The 12,399-nt window shown below is 37.6% G+C and overlaps 1 protein-coding gene across 2 annotated transcripts in view; it reads left to right on the top strand.

The window, feature by feature from the left end:
• The window catches only part of CYTH1 (cytohesin 1), a 230,908-nt gene that overhangs the window by 181,089 nt on the left and 37,420 nt on the right, over positions 1-12,399 (top strand). For both annotated transcript variants that reach the window (XM_053706248.1, XM_053706257.1), the window contains exons 3-8: positions 3,540-3,604; positions 3,793-3,859; positions 4,988-5,106; positions 11,655-11,735; positions 11,874-11,986; positions 12,242-12,390. In XM_053706248.1, coding sequence (XP_053562223.1) covers positions 3,540-3,604; positions 3,793-3,859; positions 4,988-5,106; positions 11,655-11,735; positions 11,874-11,986; positions 12,242-12,390 — 594 coding nt within the window. The remainder of the gene's footprint in view (positions 1-3,539; positions 3,605-3,792; positions 3,860-4,987; positions 5,107-11,654; positions 11,736-11,873; positions 11,987-12,241; positions 12,391-12,399) is intronic.

Below are 12,399 nucleotides of genomic sequence, written 5' to 3'. Positions count from 1 at the left end.
AGTTTAATAAAAAAAAAAAAAAAAAAGCCATATATGTACAATATTTATACTACTTTTTCCCCACTCCTGCATATTTAAGTATGCTGGTGTTTAAATTACCATTCTAAATTGGGAATGGAATTTACAGCAATTAAGACTAGGTGAACTTAATCAAGAAGTAAACATGTTCAAAAAGGTTTTGCTCTGGATTTGCAAAATCAGTTTAATTGTACTAGGAAAATTTATATTTTAAATAGTTTTAGATGTTTTTATATATTTATGTGTTATTTGTCTGCAGAACTTAAAGGGACAGTGAACATCTTGAGATTTCAATATAAAGTGTTTAGTTATGTTTAATAAAACAGCTTTGCAGTGCACTTATGTTATTTATTTTGCTTCCCTTTCTAGTAATGTAGCTCTGAAAATTGTGGGGTTTCTAGTTCTCAGAGCCGAAAATGCACCTGCTGACTTCTCAAGGCTAACCCTGTTACATATATTTACCTAACTGGCTTTAATTGATAATAACCAGGGTGGATACAAAATCAATGATTTTTTTTTTTTTTTTACATCTAATATTTTATTTAAATAGGATTTTTATTTTTAATTTTTTTTTTTTTTTTTATGAAAACTTTATGAAATATAGTTTCTGTTTAAGGTACATTATAATCCAAAGGTTATTCATTCTGAAATAGGGATTTGTTTTTAATTATCTAGCATGAGGCTGTATATTCATGGCAGTAATGTTTACTTTTTGGTAAATTAATTCCATTAATCCATACACAGTTTAATACTTTCCCAGAGCTTTCTGTAAGATTATTTTTGTCATTTTTCTTTTCTGTCTAGAAGATATCACATTTTCTTAGTTATGTAGTTCTCAAAACTGTAAATTTGTGTCTGTTTTCACACAAAAAGTTGAGAAGAGACCTTAAAGAGACAGAAACACAATTGGTTTTTCTGTTATAATTTAGATAGAGCATACAATTTTCATATTTCTAATTTATTACTTTTATCAAATTTGCTTAATTCTCTTGTTATCCTTTGTTGAAGGAGAGCAATGCTCTACTGGGAGTAAGATGAACACTTTGGTTGGGCCAATGGCAGGCAGCTAGCTCACAGTACTGCAATGCTCCTGAGCTTACCTATGTATGCTTTTCAACAATGGATACCAAGAGAACACAGATGAGAAATATTAGGTAGCATATCAGTCCGATCATGCCAAGTGACAGCCCAGTGCCAAAATACCAGGCAATTCTCACCTGAATGAGGCTTAACAACAAACCCCAGACATAAGTTTTGGCCTTTCTGGACCTCATCATTGAGGTGCAGGGGCATAGGTGCTGGCCTCTATGGGCCTTGTCCTTGAGGTGCAGGTGCATTTCTCAACTCCAGTCCTCAGGACCCTTAACAGGCCAGATATTCATTATCACTTAACTAGACTCTAGAGCACAGGTGAAATAATCATCTGAAGGGTGAGAGTAGGTTAGTAACCATGGTTACTGATCAGCTGATTATTTACCCAGCTGATTATTTACCCTGTGCTCTAGTTAAGACATAATGAATATCTGGCCTGTTAAGAGTCCTGAGTACTGGATTTGAGAAACACTACTCTAGGGCATGTGAGCAAGCAGTCCACATCTGGTTTCCCTTTTTACTCTTAGGGAGACCCCATAATAATTTGTTTATTGCTGCAGAGGTTCAGCTATCCATTTCTTACTACTACAATGGTCCAGCCACCCCCTTCTTACAGTGCAAGGGTCCTGCCATCCCCTTCTTACTGCTGCAAGGGTCCTGCCACCCCCTTCTTACTGCTGCAAGGGTCCAGCCACCCCCTTCTTACTGCTGCAAGGGTCCAGCCACCCCCTTCTTACTGCTGCAAGGGTCCAGCCACCCCCTGCTAACTGCTGCAAGGGTCCTGCCACCCCTTCTTACTGCTGCAAGGGTCCAGCCACCCCCCTTCTTACTACTGCAAGGGTCCAGCCACCCCCCTGCTCACTGCTGCAAGGGTTCAGCCACCCCTTGGCCCACAGCACAGCCTCCTGATGTTGGCGATTTTGTCATGCAGCCCTCTATATGCACAAGCATTCCCTGAGGAGCCACTGCAGGGCATATATGGAATGTGTTCTACTTTAAGAGGAACCTTTGGAGATCAGGCAGTGGGGCATGTCAGGGGGAGGAATCAGCTGACCAATACTGGATCAATGGGCTGTGCTATTTTATGCCCAACTATACCCATGTGTGGATGGTCCAGCCCTGATCCAGCTACAGCCTTCTGCAGTTCAGGTTGTATGTTCTTTATTATTCAACTTTTTGATCATACAGTACTTGTATTATTACCATGGTAGTGGTTTGTTGTATCTTTTAATAACAAATATTGATGTGCGCAACGTTTTACTTAAAGCTTTGTTTTGACATTTTTGTGTCAAAATGTGAAGTTACTGTTGCTTAATAACATCTTGGGACTGGCACTGCAATCATTGTAAGCCACCAAGGTTATCAAGACCTCTGGTTTTGGTGTTTTATGTATTTTGCCGGAATGTGTTAAAAGATTTCTATGACTGTAGATTCTTTCTGCAAAAATTTCTGTGTGTGGATTGAAGAATTCTCTTCTTTCATATGTAAAGCACACTTTAGCTTTTTGTCTGGGCTGAATATCACAAGTAATTTAGTAAAACATCCACTTGGCCTTCTTTAAATACTTTAATTTAAAGGGACATTAAACCCAACATTTTTCTTTCCTTATTCAGATAGAAAATACAATTTAAAAAAAACTTTCCAATTAACTTCTATTATAAAATTTGCTTCATTCTCATGATATTCTTTGTTAAAGAAATACCTAGGCAGGTAGCGTGCACGTGCCTGAAGCACTACTATGACAGGAAATAGTGCTGCCATCTAGTGCTCCTGCTGATGTATAACATTGTTGCAAAACTCCTGCCATATAGTGCTGCAGACACGTGCACACTTCTGAGCTTACATCCTTGCTTTTCAACAAAGGATAACACGAAAACTATAGATAATTTTATAAGATAAGTAAATTGGAAAGTTGTTTAAAATTGTGTGCTCTATCTGTATCTATCTGAATATGCCCGTTTAATTTAATAGTTTGCATATTCACAAGCAGATTTTTAAAGGAAAGTCTTACATATTATTCTCCCTAAGACCTTAGTGTCCACACTATCATTCATATGTGCAGTACCGGTACTGACCACACGGGAATCTGATATTTGTATCTGATACTTTATTTTGTATCTCATTTAACCGTGTAGGATTATATCTAGTCTGCATTGCTCTATATACTCATCAGATGGGTTGGCTTCTCGTGAACTGAAGCTGCCTGAAGGTATATATATATAAAGCTGAGAACATTAGCTTCCTATATAGATACACCTTCATGCGGTTTCTGCCTACTCCATGAGTGGATATAGCCCAGTATAATACCTGAATGCTTATAACCACTTTCAGTTTGAAGAAACCGATTCATCAGTATAAATGTCTTGCAATCCTCTTCTTTGCTCCTTTAACACCTGTAACCTAAAATATTAATTTCTGTTATCCTGCAGCGGCTGAAGGATGAGATAGCAGAAGTTACGAATGAAATTGAAACATTGGGATCCACTGAGGAAAGGTGAGCGTGCAGTGCATGCATCTCCATGTGTTATCCAATTGTATGTGCACTTGTTTTTTTTATACTGTCTAGACTATTAACATATGGTCTGAGCCTAGAAATATTTACTTCCTGCACAATAAACAAGGTTGTGCAGATCTCCTCTTATCTGTTTTTGTAATCTTATGTTTTTTTTTGTTGACCATTAGGAAGAACATGCAAAAGAGCAAACACGTAGCGATGGGAAGGAAAAAATTTAACATGGACCCTAAAAAGGTATAATCTGAATTAATGGCTCTTTAAATGGACAGTGTACTGTACAATTTTCTACCATTTTAATTTGTTTCCAGTTATTCATTTTACCTGCTGAAGTGTATGAAATTGTGTACAAATAGCTAATTTACCTTTATTTTAGTATTTGAAATAGCTACTTTTACCAGTAGTATTTCCACCTAAGCTGAAAATTTCAATACTTTGGAAAGACTATAGAAAAGCTATGTAAACATAGCCAGCAGAAGAAATAACACTCCCAGTGGGAGGTAGAATACATAAGTAATACAATGTTGATTTTTAATTGTTCCCTTTAAGTATTGGGCTTAAATATAAATCAGCTATTTCATATACAATAACAAACCTATACAATCAATTTATCAAACATTTTATACTCTGCTGCTAGTATACAATAAATGGGAAAAACAAGAGTGCAAAAAGTTCAATAATACTGGAAGGATATATCCGTTTCTGACCGAAATCTTTGGTGACTTGAATCTTCAATGGGTCCTTAAGTGAGAGACAAGAGAAAAGAAACACAAGATAGTGTAACACTGTAAACCCACTGGGTAAGGTGAAATGATAGGACAAATGATTACTCACATTTGTTGGAGCTAATACAAGTTCTGTATGATGCGCACACCTACTTTATACTGGTAGGCAAATGGTATCCCACAGCGTAAATCAGGTAAAATAAATTTATTGAAATGTTAAAATACGTCACAAATGCTCAGTTTAAACAATCATACAAAGGGATCCGATAGGAAAACAGTCAATATTTACTGTCCAGAGTACACCAGACCACCGGATAGATGCGGATGGAGAGCAGAAACTGAACTGCTTACCAAAAGCTATCCTCAACCGGCTAAGTGATACTCCGCCCTGAGAGTTACTGGTACATTTTGACGTAGAAGTGGGAGAAATTCCAACGTACGTTTCGCTGACCAACTTGCAGCTTTGTGTTTTTCACATTTATTGTATAATTTTTGTTTCACTTTGGGATCTGCTCCTAGTATAACAAGTCATTGGAAACACATTTAGTGGAAACCAATCTTACAGTACACTGTCCCTTTAAGATGGAGGAAATACCTTGCCCCCATTAAGCTTCACTCTTGTTTCCTCTCTTTTTTGTAGGGTATCCAGTTCCTAATAGAAAATGAGCTATTGAAGCACACGTGTGAGGATATAGCACAGTTTCTATACAAGGGGGAGGGTCTGAATAAGACAGCTATTGGAGACTACCTGGGAGAAAGGTGAGTGTAAGGAAGAGCTTGCATTATGATGGAGATAACTAGTAAAATTTGTTATATGTATCTGTGAAAACAGAGAAAATTACTGACTGTTTGACAAGATTGCTTGACCTCAAAATTCAATTTTTTTAATGTGATACTTCTAAAAGTGGGTCTTTTTATATATGTTAATTTTTCATAAACTAACGCCTAGATTACGAGTTTGGCGTTAGCCTTAAAAAAGCAGTGTTGAGAGGTCCCAACGCTGCTTTTTTAACGCCCGCTGGTACAGGTGTACCGCTCACTTTTCTTCCGCGACTCGAGGCTCCCGCAAATCCCCTTACGTCAATTGCGTATCCTATCTTTTTAATGGGACTTTCCTAACGCTGGTATTACGAGTCTTGCAAGAAGTGAGGGGTAGACCCTCTCCTGTCCAGACTCCTACCGCATATAAAAGTCAGTAGTTAAGAGTTTTATGGGCTAACGCTGGACCATAAAGCTCTTAACTAAAGTCCTAAAAAGTACACTAACACCCATAAACTACCTAAAAAAATACTGATTGGAAGTGGCGCCAATTAAGGCTGTCTGATTGATTAGTAAACACTATGTGTATCTGAATGTGGATAAATATAATAAAGCAAATTACTACAATCGTTAGTTTAAAGCAAAGTCCACATTAATTTATTAATTAGTTAAAAAAATATTCAATAATATTTCTCAAGTACAATCTATTTGAAGGGTTCAATTCATTTAGAGGATTAATTTCCTATTTCAAACAATACATTCAATAATAGATCTAAAAAATGCAATCAATCTTTTTCTAAAAACACCGGTGGTCACTTCTAAAACCTCAATGGTTAATAACACTATATGGTTAATATCACTCAACTGTTAATTATAAAAACAAGCCTTTGGTCATATATTGCATGGATTGGACATTCAATTACCATAACATCATCATAACATCATCATAACATCAATATAAGTATAAAAGGTCTCGTAGTTTTAAGCATAAACCACAGGGAAAAAAAGTGGAATTTTCCTACATAAGGCTAATGTCTCTTAGTACTTAAATTACTGTCACACTTGCTTAAGCAGACTATGGTGTCATACACTGGTAAATAAAGTCTGTTGCATTCGGCTCTTTAGTCTATCAGCCAAATCCTATAGTTCAGGCATAAAGTTCGTTCATAGGTGTATTGGAATTGTCTTATATGAGCCACTAGACAGCTGTTTCCTGGGCTCTTTTCAGGCCGCTACTACAGCTGGTTTTCTCCCCAATCTTACTGTCCGGAGTTCCGGTGTGGGAGGAGGCAGGTATAAACACTCGCCTATGTTTCAGCGTTACTTTAAATCACAATGTGTCTCCTAAGTGTGCACACTTACAGTTTTCTTTCTCCTTCATTCACTCTTCACTCCTACCGTCTACTCAGTGCTGTTTTGTAGTTATTCCCCCTGAGCTGGTTTAGACGGTCCTGGGAGCCAAATAAATCTTTTCAAACAGGTTGTGGTGTGGTTTTCTACGCGTTTCAGCTCTCCCTGGAGAGCTGAAACGCGTAGAAAACCACACCACAACCTGTTTGAAAAGATTTATTTGGCTCCCAGGACCGTCTAAACCAGCTCAGGGGGAATAACTACAAAACAGCACTGAGTAGACGGTAGGAGTGAAGAGTGAATGAAGGAGAAAGAAAACTGTAAGTGTGCACACTTAGGAGACACATTGTGATTTAAAGTAACGCTGAAACATAGGCGAGTGTTTATACCTGCCTCCTCCCACACCGGAACTCCGGACAGTAAGATTGGGGAGAAAACCAGCTGTAGTAGCAGCCTGAAAAGAGCCCAGGAAACAGCTGTCTAGTGGCTCATATAAGACAATTCCAATACACCTATGAACGAACTTTATGCCTGAACTATAGGATTTGGCTGATAGACTAAAGAGCCGAATGCAACAGACTTTATTTACCAGTGTATGACACCATAGTCTGCTTAAGCAAGTGTGACAGTAATTTAAGTACTAAGAGACATTAGCCTTATGTAGGAAAATTCCACTTTTTTTCCCTGTGGTTTATGCTTAAAACTACGAGACCTTTTATACTTATATTGATGTTATGGTAATTGAATGTCCAATCCATGCAATATATGACCAAAGGCTTGTTTTTATAATTAACAGTTGAGTGATATTAACCATATAGTGTTATTAACCATTTAGGTTTTAGAAGTGAACACCGGTGTTTTTAGAAAAAGATTGATTGCATTTTTTAGATCTATTATTGAATGTATTGTTTGAAATAGGAAATTAATCCTCTAAATGAATTGAACCCTTCAAATAGATTGTACTTGAGAAATATTATTGAATATTTTTTTAACTAATTAATAAATTAATGTGGACTTTGCTTTAAACTAACGATTGTAGTAATTTGCTTTATTATATTTATCCACATTCAGATACACATAGTGTTTACTAATCAATCAGACAGCCTTAATTGGCGCCACTTCCAATCAGTATTTTTTTGTGAAACCTAAATCGATTGCATATGTGGTGATAGATGCAATCAGGAAGTTGGCTTATCTGAGATTATCCTATCTCCAGCTCACATCACTCTTTGTTTCTAACCCATAAACTACCTATTAACCCCTAAACCGAGCCCCCCCCCCCAAATCGCAAACACTATAATAAAAAAAAATTAACCCCTAATCTGCCGACCGGACATCGCCGCCACCTACATTATACCTATGACCCCTAATCTGCTGCCCCTAACATCGCCGATACCTACATTATATTTATTAATCCCTAATCTTCCGCCCCCAACGTCGCCACAACCTAACTACACTTATTAACCCCTAATCTTCCGACCGGACATCGCCGCCACTTTCATAAACATATTAACTCCTAAACTGCCGCACACCCGCCTCGCAAACACTAGTTACATTTTATTAACCCCTAATCTGCCACCCCCAACGTCGCCGCTACTATATTAAATTTATTAACCCCTAAACCTAAGTCTAAACCTAACCCTAACCCCCCCTAACTTAAATATAATTTAAAATAAATACATTTAACAAAATTAAATAAATTATTCCTATTTAAAACTAAATACTTAAAGTAAGATAGCTACAATATAACTAATAGTTACATTGTAACTAGTTTAGGATTTATATTTATTTCACAGGAAACTTTGTATTTATTTTAACTAGGTACAATAATTATTAAATAGCTATTAACTATTTAATAACTACCTAGCTAAAATAAGTACAAAATTACCTGTAAAATAAATCCTAACCTAAGTTACAATTACACCTAACACTACACTATCATTAAATTAATTACCTAAACTACCTACAATTAATTACAATTAAATTCAATAAACAAAATTACGAAAAAAACAAAACACTAAATTAAGAAAAAAAATACACTAAATTACAGAAGAAAAAAAAATTACAAGAAGTTTAAACTAATTACACCTAATCTAAGGTAATCTAATAAAATAAAAAAGCCCCCCAAAATAATAAAATGCCCTACCCTATACTAAATTACAAATTGCGGGGCATTGCCCCAAAGTAATCAGCTTTTTTACCTGTAAAAAAAAGAATACAATACCCCACAACATTACAACCCACCACCCACACAACCCGACTCTAAAACCCACCCAATACCCCCTTAAAAAACCTAACACTACCCCATTGAAGATCACCCTACCTTGAGCCGTCTTCACCCAGCCGGGCACCATTGGTCATCGATCCGTCCAGAAGTCTTCATCCGATGGGCCAGAAGAGGACATCCAGACCGGCAGAAGTCTTCATCCTATCCGGGCAGAAGAGGACATCTGGACCGAGAGAAGGCTTCATCCAAGCGGCATCTTCTATCTTCATCCATCCGACGAGGAACGGCTCCATCTTGAAGACCTCCGGCGCGGAACATCCTTCTAGGCCGACGACTAACGACGAATGAATATTCCTTTAAATGACGTCATCCAAGATGGCGTCCCTCGAATTCCGATTGGCTGATTCTATCAGCAAATCGGAATTAAGGTAGGTTCAATCAGATTCGCTGATTGGATCAGCCAATAGAATTGACCTCGCATTCTATTGGCTGATCCAATCACCCAATCGGATTTTTCCTACCTTAATTCCGATTGGCTGATAGAATCCTATCAGCCAATCGGAATTCGAGGGACGCCATCTTGGATGATGTCATTTAAAGGAATATTCATTCGTCGTTAGTCGTCGGACTAGAAGGATGTTCCACGCCGGAGGTCTTCAAGATGGAGCCGTTCCTCGTCGGATGGATGAAGATAGAAGATGCTGCTTGGATGAAGCCTTCTCCCGGTCCGGATGTCCTCTTCTGCCCGGATAGGATGAAGACTTCTGCCGGTCTGGATGTCCTCTTCTGGCCCATCGGATGAAGACTTCTGGACGGATCAGATGAGCAATGGTGCCCGGCTGGGTGAAGACGGCTCAAGGTAGGGTGATCTTCAATGGGGTAGTGTTAGGTTTTTTTAAGGGGGTATTGGGTGGGTTTTAGAGTAGGGGTGTGTGGGTGGTAGGTTGTAATTTTGGGGGGGTATTGTATTATTTTTTTTCCAGGTAAAAGAGCTGATTACTTTGGGGCAATGCCTCGCAAAAGGCCCTTTTAAGGGCTTTTTGTAATTTAGTATAGGGTAGGGCATTTTATTATTTTGGGGTGCTTTTTTATTTTGTTAGGGGGCTTAGATTAGGTGTAATTAGTTTAAACTTCTTGTAATTTTTTTTATTTTCTGTAATTTAGTGTTTATTTTTTTTTCATAATTTAGTGGGTTTTTTTTCGTAATTTAGTTTATTGAATTTAATTGTAATTAATTGTAGGTAGTTTAGGTAATTAATTTAATGATAGTGTAGTGTTAGGTGTAATTGTAACTTAGGTTAGGATTTATTTTACAGGTAATTTTGTACTTATTTTAGCTAGGTAGTTATTAAATAGTTAATAACTATTTAATAAATATTGTACCTAGTTAAAATAAATACAAAGTTGCCTGTGAAATAAAAATAAATCATAAGCTAGCTACAATGTAACTATTAGTTATATTGTAGCTATCTTATGGTTTATTTTACAGGTAAGTATTTAGTTTTAAATAGGAATAATTTATTTAATTGTAGTTATTTTATTTAGATGTATTTAAATTATATTTAAATTAGGGGAGTGTTAGGGTTAGACTTAGGTTTAGGGGTTAATAACTTTATTATAGTGGCGGCGACGTTGGCGGCGGAAGATTAGGGGTTAATTAATTTAATATCGTTGCGGCGACGTTGGGGGGGGCAGATTAGGGGTTAATAACTATAATGTAGGTGTCGGCGATGTGGGGGGCAGAAGATTAGGGGTTTATAAGTATAATGTAGGTGGCGGCGGTGTCCGGGGCGGCAGATTAGGGGTTAATAGTATAATGCAGGTGGCGACGATGTCGGGGGCGGCAGATTAGGGGTGTTTAGACTCGGGGTTCATGTTAGGGTGTTAGGTGCAGACATATTTTTTATTTTCCCATAGGAAACAATGGGGCTGCGTTAGAAGCTGAACGCTGCTTTTTTGCAGGTGTTAGGTTTTTTTCAAGCCAGCTCAGCCCCATTATTTCCTATGGGGAAATCGTGCACGAGCACGTTTAGCCAGCTTACCGCTACCGTAAGCAACGCTGGTATTGAGGTGAGATGTGGAGCTAAATTCTGCTCAACGCTCACCTTTTTTCGGCTAACGCCAGGTTTAAAAGAACCTGTAATACCAGCGTTGGCTTAAGGTAGTGGTGGAAAAAAAAGGAGCGTTAAGAGCCGCAAGCCTTACTGACAAAAACTCGTAATCTAGCCGTAACATTCCTGTGATAAATAAAAATTGTTGTTTGTTTTTTTGTTGTCTCCATCCGTGAATATAGCTGTGGGAGTGTTCCTTATCAGTCATTGAGAACCTTATCCTACAGACCATTTTTTGTATTTACTGTTTTTTGTTGTTGTTTTTTTTTATTAAAATAAACAGCTTTACATTAACATTTTTCATGCTTAAAAAACAACTATTATTAACCTGATTAAAAAGTGCACTTTCATATGTATTATAGAAGTTTGTTGGGCTTACTGTCCCTTTAATAGTTAAAGGGATAGGTCAAAATTGAAATGTGCATTTATGGATTTCAATTTTAAATTGCATTTTTGCAATATATTTTCAATTGCAAAAATACTTCTAGAAAAGTTATGACTATTTTTCAGTGTCACACACACACACACACACACACATTCTTTGAGAGAGCTGGCAGTTGAGTGTATTGTCTGTGAAAACTTAATTTCTGTCATTCAAGTCGCTGTTGTCTCTGAGAAGGTGTGGTGTGAATACTGGTTGCCAGGCCTTCACAGCATATGTGCCTATGCCGCTGAAAAACAGTAATACATTTTACTAGATGCATTTTTGCTAATGGAAGTATTTTGCAAAAATACTTCTATTTAAAATTGAAATGCGCCAATGCACGTTTAGATTTTGACCTTTCTATCCCTTTAATATTTCTTACTCTACCTGTTTGTACAATCTCTTTCTATCTTCTTATGTGCTGTATCTCTTGCAGAGATGACTTTAACATCCAAGTCCTTCATGCCTTTGTGGAACTTCATGAATTTATGGATCTTAACTTAGTGCAGGCACTACGGTGAGTGTGAGAGAGATGTGTAGAGAGTTGGTTGGCGTATGCAGGATTTGCAAATGAACTGACCACTTTTCCTTTTGGTTTCTCTGCTAACCTATATATTAAAATTATTCTCTCTTCCCACCATTACTATTTCATCAGTCAGTTTCTGTGGAGTTTCCGTTTGCCTGGAGAGGCCCAAAAGATCGATCGGATGATGGAAGCATTTGCTCAGCGTTATTGTCAATGCAATCCAGGAGTTTTTCAGTCCACAGGTGAGCAAGTTCTTTTCTGTTTGATTTTGTCTTTCAGTGAACAACTCTTTTCTAGACCTTCCTTCATTTCATTCGAGACCTGATGTGTTGTCAACCTATCTGATAGTTTTATATTGATTTGTACTCTAGTCCTGACCCCTTATGAATTAGCCTTGACATCTGTCCTACACTCCAGGCCATACTGCCTCATTTTGCTAGCCCTGTTTCTCCTGTGGAGCCCAGTTCCTCTAACCTCTTAATTCTTTGTTCCTGCAGACACATGCTATGTCCTGTCGTTTGCAATAATCATGCTGAACACAAGTTTGCACAATCCCAATGTGAAGGACAAGCCAGGTGTAGACAGATTTATTGCCATGAACCGTGGTATCAATGATGGAGGGGACCTCCCTGAAGATCTTTTGAGGGTCAGTTTG

This window comes from Bombina bombina, chromosome 1, assembly GCF_027579735.1.
Source record: "Bombina bombina isolate aBomBom1 chromosome 1, aBomBom1.pri, whole genome shotgun sequence".
NCBI classification, from domain to species: domain Eukaryota; kingdom Metazoa; phylum Chordata; class Amphibia; order Anura; family Bombinatoridae; genus Bombina; species Bombina bombina.
Note: the sequence above shows the minus strand (reverse complement) of the source record. Positions and strands in the feature narration are given on the sequence as shown.